This window comes from Dasypus novemcinctus, chromosome 14 (assembly GCF_030445035.2).
Source record: "Dasypus novemcinctus isolate mDasNov1 chromosome 14, mDasNov1.1.hap2, whole genome shotgun sequence".
In the NCBI taxonomy this organism is placed as follows: Eukaryota; Metazoa; Chordata; class Mammalia; order Cingulata; family Dasypodidae; genus Dasypus; species Dasypus novemcinctus.
Window position 1 is genome coordinate 66,050,772 of NC_080686.1, and position 19,985 is coordinate 66,070,756.

General features: G+C 37.8%; 1 protein-coding gene across 1 annotated transcript in view; it reads left to right on the forward strand.

Moving 5' to 3' along the window:
• Positions 1 to 18,157, forward strand: part of ATP6V1C1 (ATPase H+ transporting V1 subunit C1) — a 61,189-nt gene extending 43,032 nt beyond the window's left edge. The window contains exons 8-13 of the mRNA XM_004457584.5: positions 318 to 386; positions 6,447 to 6,539; positions 6,627 to 6,720; positions 8,413 to 8,510; positions 9,301 to 9,427; positions 17,541 to 18,157. Coding sequence (XP_004457641.3) covers positions 318 to 386; positions 6,447 to 6,539; positions 6,627 to 6,720; positions 8,413 to 8,510; positions 9,301 to 9,427; positions 17,541 to 17,636 — 577 coding nt within the window. The 3' untranslated portion in view covers positions 17,637 to 18,157. The remainder of the gene's footprint in view (positions 1 to 317; positions 387 to 6,446; positions 6,540 to 6,626; positions 6,721 to 8,412; positions 8,511 to 9,300; positions 9,428 to 17,540) is intronic.
• The last annotated feature ends 1,828 nt before the right edge of the window (positions 18,158 to 19,985 follow it).

A 19,985-nucleotide genomic window follows, 5' to 3' on the forward strand; every position in this document is an offset into this window, starting at 1 on the left:
TTTTTTTAAATGAGGTAATGTATATCATCCATACAGTTTAAAAGTTATTTAGGCTCTGTCTGTTGCTAAATTTCCTTTCCAATCTTATTTCTAGGATGTGCCTGTTTTGCATTAGTTATTGGATGTAGGAGGATGGGAACTATATTAGCTGCTTCACTTAGTGTATTAAAATTCATTCTCCAGTAGGAAACTTGAAGCTTTTTATGTTCAGTAGATTGAAGATGTATTTACTATTTGTCTAATAGTTCTTTCTTTTCTTGTTTATGGCAGGAAATAGGACTTGTTTTTTTCCAGTGCTTATTGTATTTTTTTTGCAGGTTAAACCACAATGATTGGATTAAGCAGTATGAAACACTAGCTGAAATGGTAGTTCCAAGGTCTAGCAAGTAAGTATGTAAAACCAGTTTATTTGTAAAGCCATTTATTTCCCAGACAATTTTTTATATAGTTTGGATATTAGATTAGGAAATACCTTTGCTATCTTTCCTTTGCATAAATTTATAGTTTTAGTGCCTACATCACTTTTACCTTATAAATAAGAGTGTTACATTACATTTAGTTATCATAATTTTAGACTTAGAAGGAATGTTGCAGTCTGTTTGGCTCACTTATGTTTATAGATATAGAAGTTTGAGGCTGTAGAGGTAAAGTAGTTTGCCCAGAGTCACACATCTCATTAGTGGCAGGACTAGAACTAGAACCCTAATGTCAGGTGTGGTACTTTGCTGCTGCCTGCTGAAAATTCTTCATTTCATATTTATTGCATTCCTACTGCATGTATATAATTCCTCATTTTACCTTGCAAAGGAACTGTGCCCAGTTGGCTCCTAGAATGCCATGCTCTAATTCCACATATTTACCATAGATTTTCAGTGGGCATAGATTTTATCTAATCTATGTTTTCCTTAAAATAAATCTTATGAAGTAATTTTTTATTTGTGTATTTAACATACATTTTCAAAATCGATATTTCCACCAGTTCTGTGAAATAGCTTGGGCAGTTATCATTCTCGTCCTCTTAGATGAGGAAGTCAAAATGCAGGAAAGTTAAGTAGCTGCCTCAGGTCTACAGCTGTGTATGTGTTCAGTGGCAAAGTTAGGACAAGAACTCAGGCCTTGATCACTCTGGGACTTGAGCACTCTTTTGACTATATGCCGAGTAATTTTTCTTGTATGTTGCCATTGCCGTGAGACATGTTTTTTGGGAAAATATTAAATACAGGGTAGGGTTCTTTTGTACATACATTTCTCAAGAGGAGGCAGCCTGGTGAGTGGAAGGTATAGAAGATGGTAAAGAAGTGGTATTAGTAAGGCCAGGCCCATGAAGTATTTTCTTCTCGTGTACCATTGTGTCCTGTGGAAGGTAGCTAATAGTAGAGACAAGAGTTCTAGACCTGAGGATCTGAATCCTAGTGTTCATTCCGCTGCTAACAACTTGCTGTGCAACCTAGGGCAAGTCTTTTAACTTCTCTGGGCCTCCTTTACTTTGTAAAGTGAGCATTGCACCTTCCTGTATGTCTCTTGAGATCATTTTAAAGTTTGATACACAGAGTATGCAAAATTTAAGACAATACAGTTTTATTTTAGTTTCACAAATGTTGATCTTTTGAGAATTAAGCCACAGAGCTGTGCTTGTCATGAATTTTTTTTTCCACTTGGGGAATACCTTCCATTCACACCAGCCCTTCACATGGTAAACTGAAGATTAAGATTGTGTCATGATACTAGTTTCTCACCTAAACTGTTTATCCTGACAGATGTCACCTTCTCATCCCTTGGCGCTCTGGGGGGCACTAAAGCCATAGAGGTTGACTTTATGTCTAGCAGACAGGTAGAGGAGGAGAGTAAGGACCCATGACACACAGACTGTCCTCTCTAGTTGTCATATGCCAAGCCAGAGTTGAGGTAAGTGGTATGCAGGCTAGTTAAGTAGGCCCCAATCTGTTCTGAAAGCAGTAAAAATATTACTTCAGAGATTTAGACCTTTTGAAAATCACTTTAACAGTTTAAAGGGAAAATGGTCAGACAGTAATGTTTAATGCAGGCAGTACTGGTATGGTGAATGTCCAGTAAACACACCGGTTTTGTGAGAGTTCTCAAGTGTTACTCGCTCAGTGGAAAGATTATTCTGCCTGTTTCTCAATTCAAAATACATTTGAAGTCTCTTACTTAAATGTGGACATGTTTAAACTTAGTCATAGAGAGCCTAGCATTAGTTAAAACAAAGTGTGTGTTAGCTCATGTGTGTTGGCAAGTAGACTTTGGTGGGTGAATCTGGAATTTTGTCTACTCTTTAGGAAAGATCTCCAAGATATGCTGGACTTTTCTTTTTCTTGTCATGATAGCTAACATTTTCAAGTAATTCCTGTGTGCTAGTAATTGTTCTAAGTCCTTTATACAAATTAAATCAATCCTAAGTAGAAACACTTGTTACTTTTTGGCGTGGCTTTTGAGTGATTATTCCATGGAGCAGTGAAGATGAAAGGGTGATTTTGAGATAGAGGAAAAGGTTTGAAAAACCTCAAACCTGAAAAATAATTTCATTAAAAAATATACAAAATCTAGTTATTTGCTAGGTATTCTTCATAAGACTTAAGAGATTGGGCCGTCTGAGATACATACTGCTGTTACTGTGTGGGTAAGTGCAGGGATGTATCTAAATGCATGTTCAGGTTACAGCCAAAGAAAGGGAGGTGGGGCTGCTGTTCTTTTTGTTGGAAAAACTAACTGTTCAGAAAGTGTTTGTATTTCACAATTATTTTTCTTTTTTTATGTCTACTTATGCTTGTTAAAATAGTTTTGGTCTCTGTCTTTGGAAGCACCACCACAAACTCTTTAGTGCCTTACAGAGGTTTTGTTTAGGGAGCTACCATTCCAAATGAAGCTGAGGAGCCCAGCTAGGAAGGCCTAACACAGCTACTTAACCGCTATGCAGAGAGAAGATTCCCTTGTGTCTTAGAGCAATGAAATGGGTAGATTAGGGAGCAGAGGGGATGGCAGATCTAAGTTTTAGGAGAGATGTGAGAAATCAGAATCAGTACAGAGATCACAAGCTCCAGAGGGCATTGCCAGTCACATAAGTCACCGAAAGTTCCATAAAATATCTGAAAACACTGACTAGCTGTTGAGTTTGTTCCTCTAGGTTCACTTGTACCTATTAGAAGATGGTATTATTACTTCTACAGCTAAATGAAGAGAATTAGGGTTATACTAGTAGCACTTATGCAAGTTAGGTTAAACTAGCCTGCTCCCTTCCAGGCACAGCTCCTGGCCATCATCCTATCTGAGAGGGGTTCACATCCATGCTCAGTTATTGAATGTTACTTTCTCACATCTTCTGTCCTTATGGATTTCATTTTTGTTTCTTTACCTTGGTCTCATATGGTCACTTAGGATCACTGCTGGTTTTGCCTTGGTTTAAAATTGATACAGCATCTGGCTTGTGAGCTTCCTGATCCTGCCTCCACCTGATTTCTGCATCCTTGACCTGACGCCTGACTTCTAACAAGGCTTTTCCTCTGGCATCTTTAATCTATAAACCAACTCTTTGACCAAAACCTCCTTTCTTTGTTTACACTCCCACTGAACCTGCCGCTGAACCTTTCCGCATCTCCAGTCCTCAACCCTCTGCTTCCGTTGGCTTTGCCCACTTCCTCCAATCTTGCTTGCTGCTCTGCTGAGCCTGGCTTCTCCAGTCACTGCCTCAGCCATTCTCTTGCCAGCCGCATCAGCTCTGGCTTCTGCGACCTTCTGCAAATTCCCATTCTGAATTAATTTTTAATGTAGTCTCCTGGCTTGTACCCCTGAATTGCTGGGTGAGCTGGAGAATATCTGATTGCTCTGAATATTGGTCACATTGCAGTTAGGCTAGTCAGTTTCAGCAGGACACTCTTCTTTCATCAGCACTGTTTTCAACCACACCCATCGTCTGATCGCCATGTGTAGTCTGCCTTACCCCAAAGCTTCAGACCCACCTAAGCAGGATGGTCCTGGACAGCTCCACGTGGATTGGGTGTTTCCTAGACAGACACCAGTGTCACAGCCTTATGGCTCCCATCCCACTCCCAAACTGTCTATTCTGCTTGTGGTGTACCTAGAGATCCTAACCAGATGCACAGTAGCTGGTCGTTTTGGCCTCTTACCTCTCCCTCAGCATTCCGTGTAATCAGTTGTGCCATTTCCACCTTCTGTGGTATTTCTTCAAACCATATGAAATTTCTTTTGTGTTGGTCAAGAGGGCAAGAGGTCCTTACTTTGCCTTTTCCACCAACCCCCACCCACCCCCATCTCCAGTACCTACTGCTGCTGCTTCCGTTTATACTTCATTTGTGTTTTGTCTGGATTGTTGTAATCACCATTAACTAGTCTCCTTATTTCTTGTATTTTCCCTTCACAGCAGTCTTCAGTATTACTGCCATGTTCATCTTTGGGATATCCAAATCTGTTTGGTGCTCCCATGTTAAAACCCTGCCTGTTTGTTCTTACTTTTACTTCCCCTCTTATTGGTCACACACATTTTCCAACTGTACCTAATTTCTGGCAGTTCCGCAAATGAGCCATACTATCCTACACCTGTTTATATATATGTTTCATTTATTAGGCTCATCTTGATGTCAGGGAACTGCATCCTACTAGTTTTATTCCTAATATCTTGCAAGAGGTTGGCCCATTTATAGAGGCCCAGTACATGTTAAATGACTGAAAATCCATTGTACCATTATACTAAGAAATACCTTTCCTAGGGAGAGGAGGAAATATGAGTGATTTTTTTTTTAAATAAGGTGGCATAGTGAGATCTAGTCACAATAAGAGCAAGTTTTTATCCTTACATCTTTCACCATAGGCTTTTGAGTAAGTCACACACCTGCATGTGTGGATAGGTTTTGCTATTAGCCAGGTCTCCGTTGGTGATAGGAACCCACATAATAGATGCTCTGCTCATTGACACAGGTTGGTGTCAAACATGAGATGCTTTTGAAAGGGCCTTCAAAATGGCAAAGTGCTATACAAATTAAAGAATTAGCATAATTCTAATTAGATGTTGCTATGGCTCTGAAGCCTCTCAGGTTGGATTTGGATTCTGTGATTAAGCATTGTAGTTGCCTCCTGGATTTACTTGGTTAATCAGGCAGTTCTTAGTTTTCTTGGACAAACAAAACTAATTTTCGTGTGTGTGTGTGTGTGTGTGTGTGTAATAAAGTACCTTTGAATTCCACAAATAACTCCCTTAGTTTTGTAAAACTTGTCTTCTTTCTGGATGCTGAAGAAATAACTAAATATCATTAAAAAACCCAAAATACTCAGAAAAATAGAAGATCCTCCTCCCTCCAAGTAATATTTTTCCACCCTAGGAGACCACTTTGCTGTGTACCTCTACAAGCAGACCTTGCATGTGGGTCTCTGTACATAAGTAGTGATAGGGAATATGGAATTTTTAGAAGCCAGAGTACTCATACTCTATGTGAACTGTAGTTTGCCTTTTTTTTTTTTTTTTTTTTTTTTTTTGAGTTCACTGGCAACACAGAGATGGTGGCGTAGGCCTGCCTTAGCAGTGATGGGCTGGAATGGAGACATGATAAGAAAAGCTGGCTGCATGCTTAGTAAGGAAGGAGAGGGACACTGGAAACAAACCATCTTGACAATTTTGCGTAGGCCAGCCTATCACTGATATAGATAGAAAATCATGGTTGGAGGCTTTGAGTTAGTTTAATTTTGTTGGTTAGTGTATTAGTCAGCCAAAGGGGTGCTGATGCAAAATACCAGAAATTGGTTGGTTTTTATAAAGGGTATTTATTTGGCGTAGGAGCTTACAGATACCAGGCTCTACAGCATAAGTTACTTCCCTCACCAAAGTCTATTTGGAGCAAAATGGCTGCTGACGTCTGCAAGGGTTTAGGCTTCTTGGGTTCCTATGTTTCTGGGCCCTGCTTTTCTCTGGCTTCAAAGTTCCTTCCTTCCTGGGTCTGGCTTCTCTTTCCTCTGCTTGCTGAGTTCCCGGGGCTCCAGTTTAAGTCTTCAACTTCAAACTCCAAAATCAAAACTCAAACATAAAAGTCCTCAACTCTGTTCTCCGCCATGCCTTTTATCTGTGAGTCCCCACCCACCAAGGGAGCTCAATGCCCTAATCATAACTTAGTCATGCCCAGGTACAGATCCGATTACAAGCGTAATCCAATATTTCCTTTTTTGGAATTCATCAATTATATTAAACTGCTACAGTTAGTAAGAAGTAAATGTAATAATATTGAGCTATTAAGGGACCGTAAACAGAAAGTCTCAGTGTTTCCAGTGTTTGAGGCATTCCTGAGGGGGAGAGCATTGACATGGCTTGGAGAGGGCTATCTTACCCTGTTGTACCTCAATCTCCTAATTCTGTCCTTAATGTGAAGGAGAGCAGGGTATGTAAACCTTATAATGGACCCTTTTTTTTTTTCCTTCCCCCCCAGTGTTCTTTCAGAGGACCAAGACAGTTACCTTTGTAATGTCACCTTGTTTAGAAAAGCAGTTGATGACTTCAGACACAAAGCCCGGGAAAACAAGTAAGACTATTCATTTTTGTTTTTAAATTTGTTTTAAAGCAGCTCTACACAGCTTGGACAGTTTTGTTTCCCCGCCCCCAAATTTAGATTCATCGTTCGTGACTTCCAGTATAATGAAGAGGAGATGAAAGCAGATAAAGAAGAAATGAACAGGCTTTCTACTGACAAGAAAAAGCAATTTGTATGTGTTTTTAATATTTATTATAATCAGTATTAAGCAGAAGAAAAACTGGTATTGATTTTCTTTGATGTAAAGGAAAGCAAAGCATCTCTGATTTTGCTTTGAAGACGTTTGAATTTTAATTATCTTTTTCTATTGAAAAATCAAAATGAATTTCTTCTAAGCAAGGGTAGATCTGTGACTTGTTCTCTTAAAATGCATACATAAAATTAATTACTCCCAAATTCATATCAAAAATTAATTTTATTTTTTAATTATCTTTTTTTAAAGTGAATAGATCACACAAAAAGAAATTAATTTTAAATGCAATGTTTTAGTTGATGCCTGTGTAGTGAGGGTGTTGTAGGTAAATGATAAAGTTCTGTCTTTTTCAATAAAATTCCTGAGGTGAATGTTTGAAATGCTCCAGTCTTTTATTGAAGCAATTTGTATATAAATTACTGATGAGTTAGTATGTTGTAGGTAAAGTGGGAAACAGGGATGGATTTGTGAAAATGAAAGATGGTGTCAGCTTTCTTGCCATCTTCAAGTGTAAGATTCCTGCAGAGACTAAAAACATGTATGGAAGGGGCAATGTGGTGAGTGAAAATGTGTTTCTCTTGTAATATGAGAGGAAATAAAGGCAAGTTTTGTTTAAAATTATTTCTAAGACCTTCATAAAGCATATTTCCCTTGAGAGAGAAACAACCAAGTAATGTCTAACATAGCCAGCTTGTTGGGAAAGATCCACAATCCTTTTAAAGAATATGTATTTTGACCAAAGACTTCTATTTTGTTTTATCTGTTTTGCTTAAATTAATTGGTTGATACATCAAAATGAGCTAATAATGTTACTCAGAAGACTGTTAGCTGAATTGAAAATGTGTGTTTTCTGAGTATGGAGAGGAGCTCTTAAGTTACCTGAAATCTCTTCCTTTAAAGAGGCTTTTTTTTTTCCTTTTTTCAGGAGGTACCTGGAATTGAATCCAGGTCCTCATACATGGGAAGCAGGCACTCAACCACTGAGCTACACCCATTCCAAAAGAGGTGTTTTTATTTGTACTGGAAGTCATACTAAGTATTCTAATTTCAGAAACAACTTACATTACATAATAAAATCATTAAAATTTTAGAGCATGAAGAGGTTTTAGAGTAGATCAACCCCCTTATTTTACAGATAAGAAAACCGAGACCTAGGGATAGTAAATGACTTGCCTACATTACTGTTTATCTCTGTTCCTGAGAAGTTGTTTGTAAGTTGAATTCTATTTTAAATGTATTAAATGTTTTACAGTATTGCCTAGTAAATTTAGATTTTAATATTTTGGTTCTCAAACCTCAGCCCTATATTTTGTTCAAGTTTAAAACTACTTAGATTAAAATATGTGCCTTTTTCTAAGCAGTGGATTGGTTCTATGCATTTTAGTATTTATTCAGGTTATGGAATAGTTCCTAACCTTTCCATCTAATTTAAGGTAAAGTATCTGAGATAATGAGAATAATACTTGAACCATTTTTGTTTTTTTGTGTGTGTTTGTTTTTGTTTTGTTTGTTTTCACTTCATTTTGAACCATTTTTGAAGTAAATTATAATATGACTTAATTTTCCTCTAGAAATCTAGTGGATAGTTACCTTTCTGAAAATCTTTGGTCTATCTTGATTGCCTTTTTCAAGAACAAATTTGTGGTTATTTTTCTTTTTTTCTTTTTATAGGGACCACTTGTACGGTGGCTGAAAGTGAATTTCAGTGAGGCGTTTATTGCCTGGATTCATGTGAAAGCGTTAAGGGTTTTTGTTGAGTCTGTTTTAAGGTAAAGGATGTTAATTGAGAAACTTGAACTGAAGATAGATCCCTTTACATCCAGACCACCATTATAACATGGTCTACTAATAGGAGATTGATTTGGAGAAACCAAAGGGCCATTCGTGAGGGAGAGATTATCAATATACAGTTTCTAAAGTGCATATTGGTTCGCCCTTCAACACAGGGTTTAGAAAGAGAGCTTCATGCTGCTGTACTCTCTGGTTCTGTTCTTATGAAGTATGTAAGTTAAAGTAAATCATAAAATATTAATGCTCATTTAAAAGGAAGGTCTTTCAAGTATTTTACATGTAATTTTGATACCTAATATACGAAAGACTTGTTGAATTCATTTTTTCATGTTAGCCTAAAATATTTTAATATTTTCAGATACTTAAAATATTAATCATCTTATGATCCTCTATACGTGTTGCACATATCAGAGATAGTTTTTAAAAAAAAACATCAGTATCCATACCAGTTTCCTCTAGTTATCAAAGTAGATGTGCATGAGATAATTACGTGCTATTTAATATTACTAATTTCTGATGATATTCATATATTTCCTTAAGAATCATAAAGTAATTCCTAGTAGACAATTGGATATCATTTTAAAGAGAAAAGGTTTTGTGTCTGTGTATTAATTGCACTTGTAAATGTGGTCATGAAAATGAGATGCCCTCTCTCCTTTGACCATGGTTAAATAACAGTAATAATAAATAAGATAATACTTGCTTTAAAAAGAAAATATCTTCATGTGGTTGCTTATATTGCATGCTGTATTTCCTCTTCCTTATAAGGTATGGCTTGCCAGTGAACTTCCAAGCAATGCTACTTCAACCCAATAAGAAAACAATGAAGAAACTGAGAGAAGTATTGTATGAATTATATAAACATCTAGACAGCAGTGCAGCAGCTATTATTGATGTAAGTATCTGTTAGATAGCCTAATAGAGTAGGAACTGAAATGAATTTCAGAAAAAATTAATGAGAAAAAATAGAAAAGGGATACTTTTGTGATACTTAATCTTTATTACTTTGAGGTTCTCCATTAACTCTAAGTATGTTAAATAAGCTTAGCAAGTGATTAACATGTTATCACTTGACCTGTGTTGTAAGGAACTTAAGTTTCTCTAATTGATACAGCATTATTGCCTGAGCTGGCGTTTTATAAGACATACTATTTCTCCAAACCTTTTTTCCTTCTTTTTTTTTTTCCAGATAGAACATATCCTTCTACAGTCTTTTATTAGTGTTTACAATTGTTTCAGTGAATTTATATTGTCACTTAAAAAATTCTGCTGGAGGTCTCATTCATCTAACATATATGTACTAGGTTGGCAGTTTGCTAGAGGCTTTCACATGCGTTTTCCTTTACTTTAATCTTTAAATCTTTGAAAGAGATCTGGGAAGCATAGCTGCTATTACCTCTCTTTTGCATGTGCAGAAATTGCAATCCCAGGACATTTTAAGACATTTGCCCAGGACCACTGGACTAGTGAGTGGAGGATCTAGAATTGAAACCCAAGACTTGAGACTTTCTTAAATCTTTAAGTGAAGGGGTTACTTCTGGAAAGTTTTTAATTTTTATAACTACTGAAACTCCGTTTTCTATATTTTGTTACTTTTTACCTTTTACTCAAAACCGCACCCTGTTTTGAAATCCTGAGGTTGATAAACTGTTAATTGTAAATTTGATACCTCTGAGTTCTTAAGCTAGAAACCTGAAATTTTTTTTAGGTAACAAAGGAGAAGTAGCAGAATGTAGTGGTTAAATGTGTGACCTGTGAGCAAGATTTCCTGAGTTAACATCCTGGCTTTGATACTTAATGGCTGTAACCTTAGAAAGCAAGTAAGAAGTAACATTGAAATGGTAGAAAGCCATAGTATGGGAGCATTTTTTTTTCTTGTAGTTGCAAGCATATAAAATAAAAGCATGCATATATTTTTACTATATATGTATATAAATAGTTTCCAAAACAGAACTCTATGTACTCTAGATAGCCTCTAATTTCTCTCGAAGGTCTAATCTTGGCAATGAATGCTCTCGGCATAACAGCCATGAGGAATATATTACAAACTTTATGAGCCCAAGGTTTTCTCTTAGCTAGAATCCCTTCGAGTGTATCCTGTTTTCCACCCCTCTTGCTTCCAGAGGTCCATGTAACTATTATAACACCAAACAGTTAAACACTGCCCATATTTTTAAAATAATAATATAACTTAAGACAAGCTAATATCTATTAGTACTCTTTAGCTGCTAACCAATATACAAGTGTTTCACATGTGTTCTGTCATATAATCTTCACTTCAGCCTTGGGAGGTGTGTGTTCTTTTGCCTGGTCTAGATAAGGGAAACTGAGGTCTCAGCTGAGAAGGCCTAGGTCGTATCGCTGGTAAGCAGGAACACCAGGATTTATTTAAACGATGTTTTTTAACTCTGAGCTAGAGTACTTCACCCTGTTACACTACCCTCTTGCTCGTATCTTCCAGTGACGTTTCATCCACAGCCCTTTGAGGTACTTTGGGATCCCCGACTACGGGGTGGAGAAATGCTGTTATTTTTAGTAGATAAAATATTGCCAAAACTAGCATACAGAAAAAAGTTAAGCTGCTTTTCATTATTTGTTAAAAATCAGAGCATATTGTTGTTGTGTGAAAATGCTATCTTAAATAGCAATGTGCTTGCCAAAAGCACCTTTTGTGAGAAGGATGCCTTCCTGCTCTGAGAAGAAAAGTTTGTACACAATTATCTCAGATGGATATTACGGAAGGAAATGCTTTTTCTTCTCTGTTTTAGTTTCCTAGGCTGCTTAAAGCACACCACGTAAAGGGTTGGCTGAAACAATGAGGATTTATTAGCTTACAGTTTATGACCAAGAAAAATATCCAAATCAAGGCATCACTTTCTTCCTGAAGACCAGCTGCCAGCAGTCCTCAGCTCTTCTGCCACAGGGAAGGCACATGGCAGCGTCTGCTGGTCTCTCCCTTCTCTTTCGGATTTCACTGCTTTCAGCTTCTTGCTTCCATGGCTTTCTTCTTTTCTCTCTGTATCCATTCCATTTATATAGGACTCCAGTAATAGCATTAAGACCCATCCTGAACGAGGTGGGTCACACCTTAACTGATGTAGTCTTTGCAAAAGGTCCTACTTACAATGGGTCTGCACATACAGGAGTGGATTAGATTTAAGAGCATGTCTTTCTGGGGGTACATACAGCTTCAAACCACCTGTGAAGGTGGTTCTTAAAGTTAATCCATTCCTGTGGGTGTGGACCCATTGTAAGTAGGATCTTCAGGTGCGTAGAATCTTACAATGGGACCCATCTCATTCAGGGTGGGCCTTAATCCTCTTATTGGAGTCCTTTATAAAAGAATGAAATTCAGACAGAGAGAAAGCCATAGAAGCAAGAAGCTGAAAGCACTAAAACCTGGAAGAGAAGAGACAGGCTAGCAGGCACTGCCATGTGCCTTGCCATGTGACAGAGGAGTCCAGGATTGTTGGCATCTGGTCTTCAGGAAGAAAGTGTCACTTAATTATGCCTTGATTTGGACATTTTTCTCAGCCTCAAAACTTTAAGCTTATAAGTTAATAAATTAGCATTGTTAAAAGCCAACCCATTTCATGGTATCTGCATTCCCTCAGCCTCTACAAACTAGAATACCACCACAACCTCATATAAAGGTTAGGTTTCTTTTCACCTTACTTGAGATTTCAGAAATTATTTTTAAACTCTAATATGTTTAAAAGTTTTTGCTAAGCTATTGCCCAGTAAACATAAGCTGAAACTACTTTCTTAGAGCCATATAAAAATAGAATTGGCAGTATTTATTTTCCTAAAATTTCCCACTCTTCTAATGTTATCAACCATCTCTGTGTTTCATGCTAAACCATTCCGGTCTCTATCTCAGTGTATCTCAGACTTCCTGGGATGAAACCTTTATAGTGTAGAAGAGTGACTACATATTCCCTTTAGTGGTTGGAAAACATACTGAAGGAGTCTGCTATTAGCCTGAAATCTTAGGAATTTAATTTTCCCTCCAAAAGTATGGGGAATGAGCATTTATTCTATACTAAGTCTATATGTATTGCCTTTTAAAAAATATTAAAAACCTATCTGATTAAATCAATAGTTTCAGCAGGTGTCCTGTGGCTTTGCAGATCTCTTGGCACCCGTGCCCTAAGGGGAGACTGAAGCCCTATTTGAGAATCGTGCCTTAGCCACGATTTAGGCTGTTAGCCATGTTTAGGCTGTTAGGGCAGAGTTGTGTATTTGTATCAAGGGTTCTCAACATGGGATCTGTGGAACTGTCCTGAGGAACTGTTTGTAGATAGAATTTGATGCTTACTTGGAATTTTGGCCATCATCTGGGAAAAGTCTTTCTTCTAGTTTTCTTCCAGAACAGCTCTGTCCAGTAGAAAGCCACACATGTAATAAAAAAATATTTTAGTAGCCGTCTTTAAAAGAGGTTAAAAAAAACAGGTGAAATTAATTTTATTTTTTTAAAGATTTATTTATTTGCCCCCCCCTTGCGGTTTGTTTTGTTTTGGTTGTTTTGCTGTCTGTTCTGTGTCAATTCACTGCACCTTTTTTTCCTGTGTCTGCTTGTCTCCCTTTGTTGCATCATCTTACAGCATCAGCTCTCACTGCGGCCCATGGGCCATCAGCTCTCCGCGGCACGCAGGCCAACTTGCCTTCACAAGGAGGCCCTGGGACACAAACTCAGGGCCTCCCATGTGGTAGATGAGAGCCCAACTGATTGAACCACAGCCACTTCCCTGAAATTAATTTTAATAACATTTTATTTAACCCGGTATTTCCAGAATATTTTCGTTTGTGGCTAGTGGCAACCATATGGGACAACATAGTTCTAGAAGCTCTGTGTATATCTATTACAGACACACTTGTGGAGTAAGCAGTGGGAGATGTAGCCAGGGTGGTGTCAGAAAGGTCAGTTATTTTTCTTTATATTTGTCTGAAGAGTAATTTGCAAAAAATTTTAATTGTCCTTTATGCATAATTTTTCAAAATTACAATAAAGGGATTCAACAGGAGCCTAATAAAAAAGGTAATGTCTTGGCAAAGACCAACATATAATATCAGTATTAACTATGTATTTTGAAAAAAAGTAAATTTAAATCTTCAACTCCCACCAAACACTAAAACAGCATTCTTGGTAGTCTAAAGCAGTGCTTTGCAATCTGAGGTGAAAGACCAGGTTTGTTTTTGTATTTTTAGCTTCAAATTCTGTTGCAGACTGATACCTTTTCAAAGTACAATGAAAATGAGTAACTAGAAAATTGAAATGGAGAACAAAGCATTTAAAATACAAGCCCAAATTTATCTTTTAAATTCAACAAAAAATTACACTTTCAAAGTGTTAAATAAATCTTTAAAAAAAAAACGGGAAACGGACTTGGCCCAGTGGTTAGGGCGTCCGTCTACCACATGGGAGGTCCGCGGTTCAAACCCCGGGCCTCCTTGACCCGTGTGGAGCTGGCCCTTGCGTAGTGCTGATGCGCGCAAGGAGTGCCATGCCACGCAGGGGTGTCCCCCGCGTAGGGGAGCCCCACGCGCAAGGAGTGCGCCCGGTAAGGAGAGCCGCCCAGCGCAAAAGAAAGTACAGCCTGCCCAGGAATGGCGCCGCCCACATTTCCCGTGCCGCTGACGACAACAGAAGCGGACAAAGAAACAAGACGCAGCAAATAGACACTGATAACAGACAACCGGGGGGGGGGGGGGGGGATTAAATAAATAAATCTTTAAAAAAAAACAAAAAACAAAGTGTTATAAAAGGGAAGCAGACATGGCTCAACTGATAGAGCATCTGCCTACCAGTTGGAGGGTCCAAGTTTCAATACCCAGGGCTTCCTGACCTGTGTGGCAAGCTGGCCAACATGCAGTGCTGCCGCGCGGAAGGGTCCCCACGTGCAAGGAGCATGCCCCACAAGGAGAGCCGTCCCACATGAAAAAAGCACAGCCTGCCCAGGAGTGGTGCTGCACACAGGGAGAGCTGACGCAGCAAGATGACGCAACAAAAAAGAGACACAGTTTCCCGGTGCCACCTGACAACGCAAGCAGATGCAGAAGAACACACAGCAAATGGACACAGAGGGCAGACACCGGGTGGGAAGGGGAGAGATTAAAAAAAAAAAAAAAAAAAGTGTTATAGAAGATTCCAACTTTTCATTTCTGTACTTACTCATTGTGCCCTGATAATAGTTTGAGAACTAGTGTATGTTCATGGACCATACTTGGACACAATTTAAAGAACTAAATGAAATAAAACAAAAAAAGCAAAAGCCATTTTTAAAAAATTGTTCTTTCTCAATAAAAGACTAAGTGTGAAGTGATGGTGGGATGAGGAAAATAAATCACAGAAGAAAACATGACTAGATTTGGTTTCATAAAATAAAAATTTTAAAACTATTTGTAGGAAAATGTTTGCAACAAATACAGTAGACAAGAATGGGCAATTTATAAAAGAGAAACTGCAAATTGCCAGTGAACTTACAATATGAATAGCTTCATGCATATGTATTTTCGTATTGGTGGTATATATTAGGGTAAGTTTCTGAAAGTGGGATTTGCAAGTTTGAAAGGTAAATGCCTATGCGATTTTGCTAGATATTGCCAAATTCCCTTTCACAGGGATTGTACCATTTTGTAGTCCCACCAGCAGTATGAGAGTACCTATTTCCCCACAGCCTCACCAGTAGATTTTGCCAGTCGGTTGGGTGAGGAATAGTATCTCGGGATAGTTTTAATTTGCATTTCTCTTTTGTTTATGATTTATCATAGATTCTCCATAGTTTTCCAGGTATGCAACCAGAGTCTTCCAAAAATAGTTTGTTTTTTCCTTTCCTATTCTTCTGTTTCTAATTGTTTTCTCTGGTCTGATTGCATTGCCTCCTACGTCCAGAACAGTGTTAAATAGTAGTCGAGTTCATGACATCTTTGCCTTGTTCCTGCATTTAGTGGGAATGACTCTAGGATTTCCCCATCAAGCGAGGTGCTAGCTTTAGGATAGAGATATATCTATATCAGAACATTTATATTTAAAATTAAAAAGGCATTAGTTTGGATTTTTTTTTTTTTTTAAGAAAATGGTAGAACTTGAGCATTATGGCTCTAATAGTATTTTTCAGTCAATAACTGTGTTGAGTACTGGCCCCATTTGTCCGGTGCAGTGAATACAGGAAGCCTAGGAACTGGGCTTTGCGTGCCTTGCTTACCTCATGCTCCTGCTGGCACTTCCAGCACGCTGCCTTGCACTCCTGAGATTGAGCGGCACTGCCGTGCTCCTGTTTCTTTTCCCTTTGTTACTCTTCCCAGCTTCTTCCTCTTGCCAGACTACTTGTTCTCTAAAGTCAAGCTCAGCCTTACCACCTGGCTCCCTCAGACACGGGTTCACAAGTGTGGGTCCATGGCACTTACCCTCGACTCTGAATCAGTCCTTGAGGATTGGGTCTAGTGATCTGGATGTTTCAGATGTTCTCTGGGGCTTCTGAGGCAGGGTTGAATATGGGGAACCCCTGACCTGCACAGTCCTTGGACGACCGTTCTGTGCCACCTGCAGTTGTGAGGCAGTCGCCCGGCTCCCACCATACCCCCACCTTTACTGTTTCTCAGCACCTCAACCTGGTCAGGAAACACTTGAGTAAAGGAAGGGCGGGACTCGTGCTAAGTAAATAAGGTATATGAGGGAGAAAAGAGAGAGGAGACTGGTTTCTAAATCTGTGCCTATAGATATATAATAGATGATCTTCTGCTAAATATATGGTAACATCTATAAATGCATGTTTGCATGCATGTGTACAGTAAATGCCTTTCTGACAGTTTTCTGTGTTGCTTTTTCAGTTCCACTGAAAATGAGAACAAAACATTATTGTTTAGGAAAAACAGTAATGGTGGTAAATTACTAGAGTGTCATTATGTATTACTACAATCCACTTGAACAACAACTTTCTTTAATCCAGGTTTTCTCTCACTCTGCTCCCCCAAAGTCGTGTTTCCTTGGTCTTGATAGCCCACCGTAAGAGGATAACAGATCAGAAAGAGTAGTGCTAGGTTCACAATTTGAGTATGGTATTTTGCATTTTAAAATGCTTTACCATGTTTACACTGTTTTATACTTGTTAAAACTGTGTCTTGCTTTTAGTGTTTCTCACAGCCAGCCATTACTTGCTACTGTAGATCAGACATTTATCACTGCAGAAATAATAGAAACAACCAGTTATACTAGTTGTCTGCAAATATTCCAAGTTACTGAAAGGAATAGAATAACTTTATTTTATAGAAGTATTGGAGTCAATAGGTAAACATTTTAAAAGGAAGTCTCATTTTTCTAAAATTGTGTGCTGTTCAAACAAAAGATATAAACTATATTTGTTTTCATTTTGTTTACTATCTGAAATTGTAGTGGGCTTTTATATTTTTTATTTCAAATATCTTGCTGATTTTTCTCTTTAGTTTAGCATGGTTGTATCGCACATGTGCGTTAGTTAGAAAAATCCGTTTTTCTTACTATATAGAACATGCCAGCAATGCATTTCTAATTTTCGTAGAATTATAGATATATATGAAACCTATTTGTTACATTATATCCTGTGAGTAAATTTTTATAACATATGTAATAAGTAATATTTTAAAACACTTGGTTTATTTTTTTCCGTTTTGTAAGTCTTTTACCCCATAAACTTAATACTCCACACCTGAGATTTAAAAAAGCAATCTTTCACAGTATTTACGGGAAAGAGTGGTAGAGTCATGGCCAAACACATCCAGACTCTGAAGTCAGAGCGTGCTGGAATCTGGTTGTACTGGTTAGTGTGTTTCCTAGGGCAGGTCAACCTTTCTGAGACTTTGTCTCCTCATTTGCAAAATGGAGAGAATTCCTAACTCAGGTTAAAGTAGCACAAGTGCATAAATTTTGTCCAGAGTAGGTGTTCACTCAGAAGGTACTTGGTAATATTTTCCTTCTTCCTTTTTTGAGTTCTCTAAGTATGTATTTGAATAATTATCTGATTTTTCTATAGGCTCCTATGGATATTCCAGGCTTAAACCTGAGTCAACAAGAATACTACCCCTATGTGTACTACAAGATTGATTGCAACTTGCTGGACTTCAAGTAACAACGGCTCCTCCTCAGACAATCCTGCCCTTGTGTTGGTGTATGCAAACAGAAATAGGTTGCCGTATGGTAGAACTTTTATCCCTTTGCTCGCTTCTTACCCCTTTTCCTAGGTGAATTCTCCTGTAGTGGTCCATTTCTGAACATGTTATTTTTGAAGAAAAATGTATGTGTTGTTTCTTTTTATTGATCAGGTCTGTAAATGTGTACTAAAAAAAATCAGAGTTTATTTATAAACAAGAGAGTTTATTTAAAGTGAAGGTCTTTTCTCATCAATATTGTGGTATACATTAATTCCATTTGTTACTGTTGTGTACAAAGGCCTTGTTTACAAGGGAATGGTGTAAACATTTATACCATTTTGTTCACTGTATTTAGTAGACATAATTGTTTAATAGTTATTGAATCGTGATGTAAGAAATGTGACAATATTCAGGTTTATGCTTTCTGAATGTTTCAAAATACAATCTGTGAGCACTGTCAACACCCACAGGAAAGAATAAAATTACCTGTGCAAAGGTGTATTGTGGTGTGTGTGACTTCAGAAGATTACAGTTTAGTTGGAGGGTTTAATAAGTTATGTCATAGCTAACGTGCTATGCTACTTTCAGGAATTTGTTATATGCTGAGGTGACAGTTTGTGTCTGACTTGTGTGTGATTTAATTATACCAAATTTAGGTCAGAGCACAAGTTTGGAGATTATTTTTCAGGGTATTTACAAGTAGACACTTAGACTTCTGGTTTCTCAATTAGGAAGTAGGGTAATTTTGAATAAAATAGGGAAAACTATGTAGCTTTTTTCCTGTCTTTATTTTTCCATTTTCTTTTTAAGCTACAATTATACAAAGGTTTTGTTTATGACAAAAGTCTGAAAATAAAGACATTGCTAGCCTTTAAAATCTCTTGAGATGAATAAGTTTAGCATCCTGAAAGAGTTTTTAAAAGAGTTTTGTTGTAGTGCATCTTCACTGTATATTCACAGACGTGTAAATAGGAGAAAGATTTACGTTTTATTTTAAGCACATGTCTAAGTTATTCTGTTCCCTCTATTTAGAACATTACATAGCCTCAAATCCTTTTTATTTCACAATTTAAAAATTACTTCTGAAGTAGTTACTAACTTTAAACAAATACAGACTTCTGTAGTAAAGCATGAACCCCACATTTCTACTCCTGAGGGATTTTAGATACTCTTTTTTTTTTTTTTTTGAGGTACCAGGGCCAGAGATTGAACCCAGGACCTCATATGTGAGAAGCCAACGCTCAACCATGGAGCCACCTCAGCTTCCCTGGGTTGGTTTGTTCGTTTGTTGTTGTTTTTTGTTTTTAGGAGGCACTGAGAACCAAACCCAGGACCTCCTGTGTAGGAAGCAGGCGCTCAACTGCTTCAGCCACACACGCTCCCCTATGTATTCTTAGATAACATGGAATATATTCTCTAACAGCCTCTCTGTCTCTCTTCTCTCTCACACACACACCCACCCCTCTAGTTTATTTTATTTTTTTAAATAATGGGATCATACTACCCATATTCTGTGACTTGCTTTTTTGCTTAATAATAAATCCAAGATATCTTTATACATCCATCTATCTAGAACTACCTCATGGCTTTAACTAGGTACATGGTATTCCATCGTGTGTTTATACCATAATGTATTGGCCAGTCACCTATTGATGGATATTCAGGTTGTTTTTAGTTTTTGCTACTACAGACACTGCCACCAGATATGTCCTTGCATATACATATTTGCACACTTGGATTAGTGTTTCTGTAGGAGATATCTGAGAATTGGGCTTTTTGTAGGGTCATGGGATATGTGTATTTAAAATTTTGACACACTACCAAGTTTTTGGTCAGAATTCTAAATTTAAGACATGTCGGGAATGCAGATTTTATTTTTAATTTTCCTTTGAACAACAGGAGGCTAAAATTTTTTGTTGTCAGAAAATTATGGTTCTCTATCTTCTTCAGCAAGAGCTCTTTGAGTCTTAGGCCCATAAAATGGTAATAATATCTCTGTCATACGGTTTGAGGACTAGAGTAAAAGATTGGTAGGTAGCCTCATAAAAATGACTTTCAAAGCTTTATTTAGACTTCCATTTTTTTTCATATGAGTAGGTAAGGACTGTATCAGGTTTAAAATCCCAGTGTACGTTTGGAATTTATGGGACTTTTTCTATCATTTTATCAGGGATGCAGTATGGCAGAGTGACTGAGAGAGTGGCTCTGGAGTCAGACTTCAGGCATTCACCCCCAGCTCTGTACTGATTACCATGTGAGCCGGGGCACAGAGTGACCTCCATGCCACAGTGGGGATAACGATACTGCCCACCTCAGAGGGCTTTTGT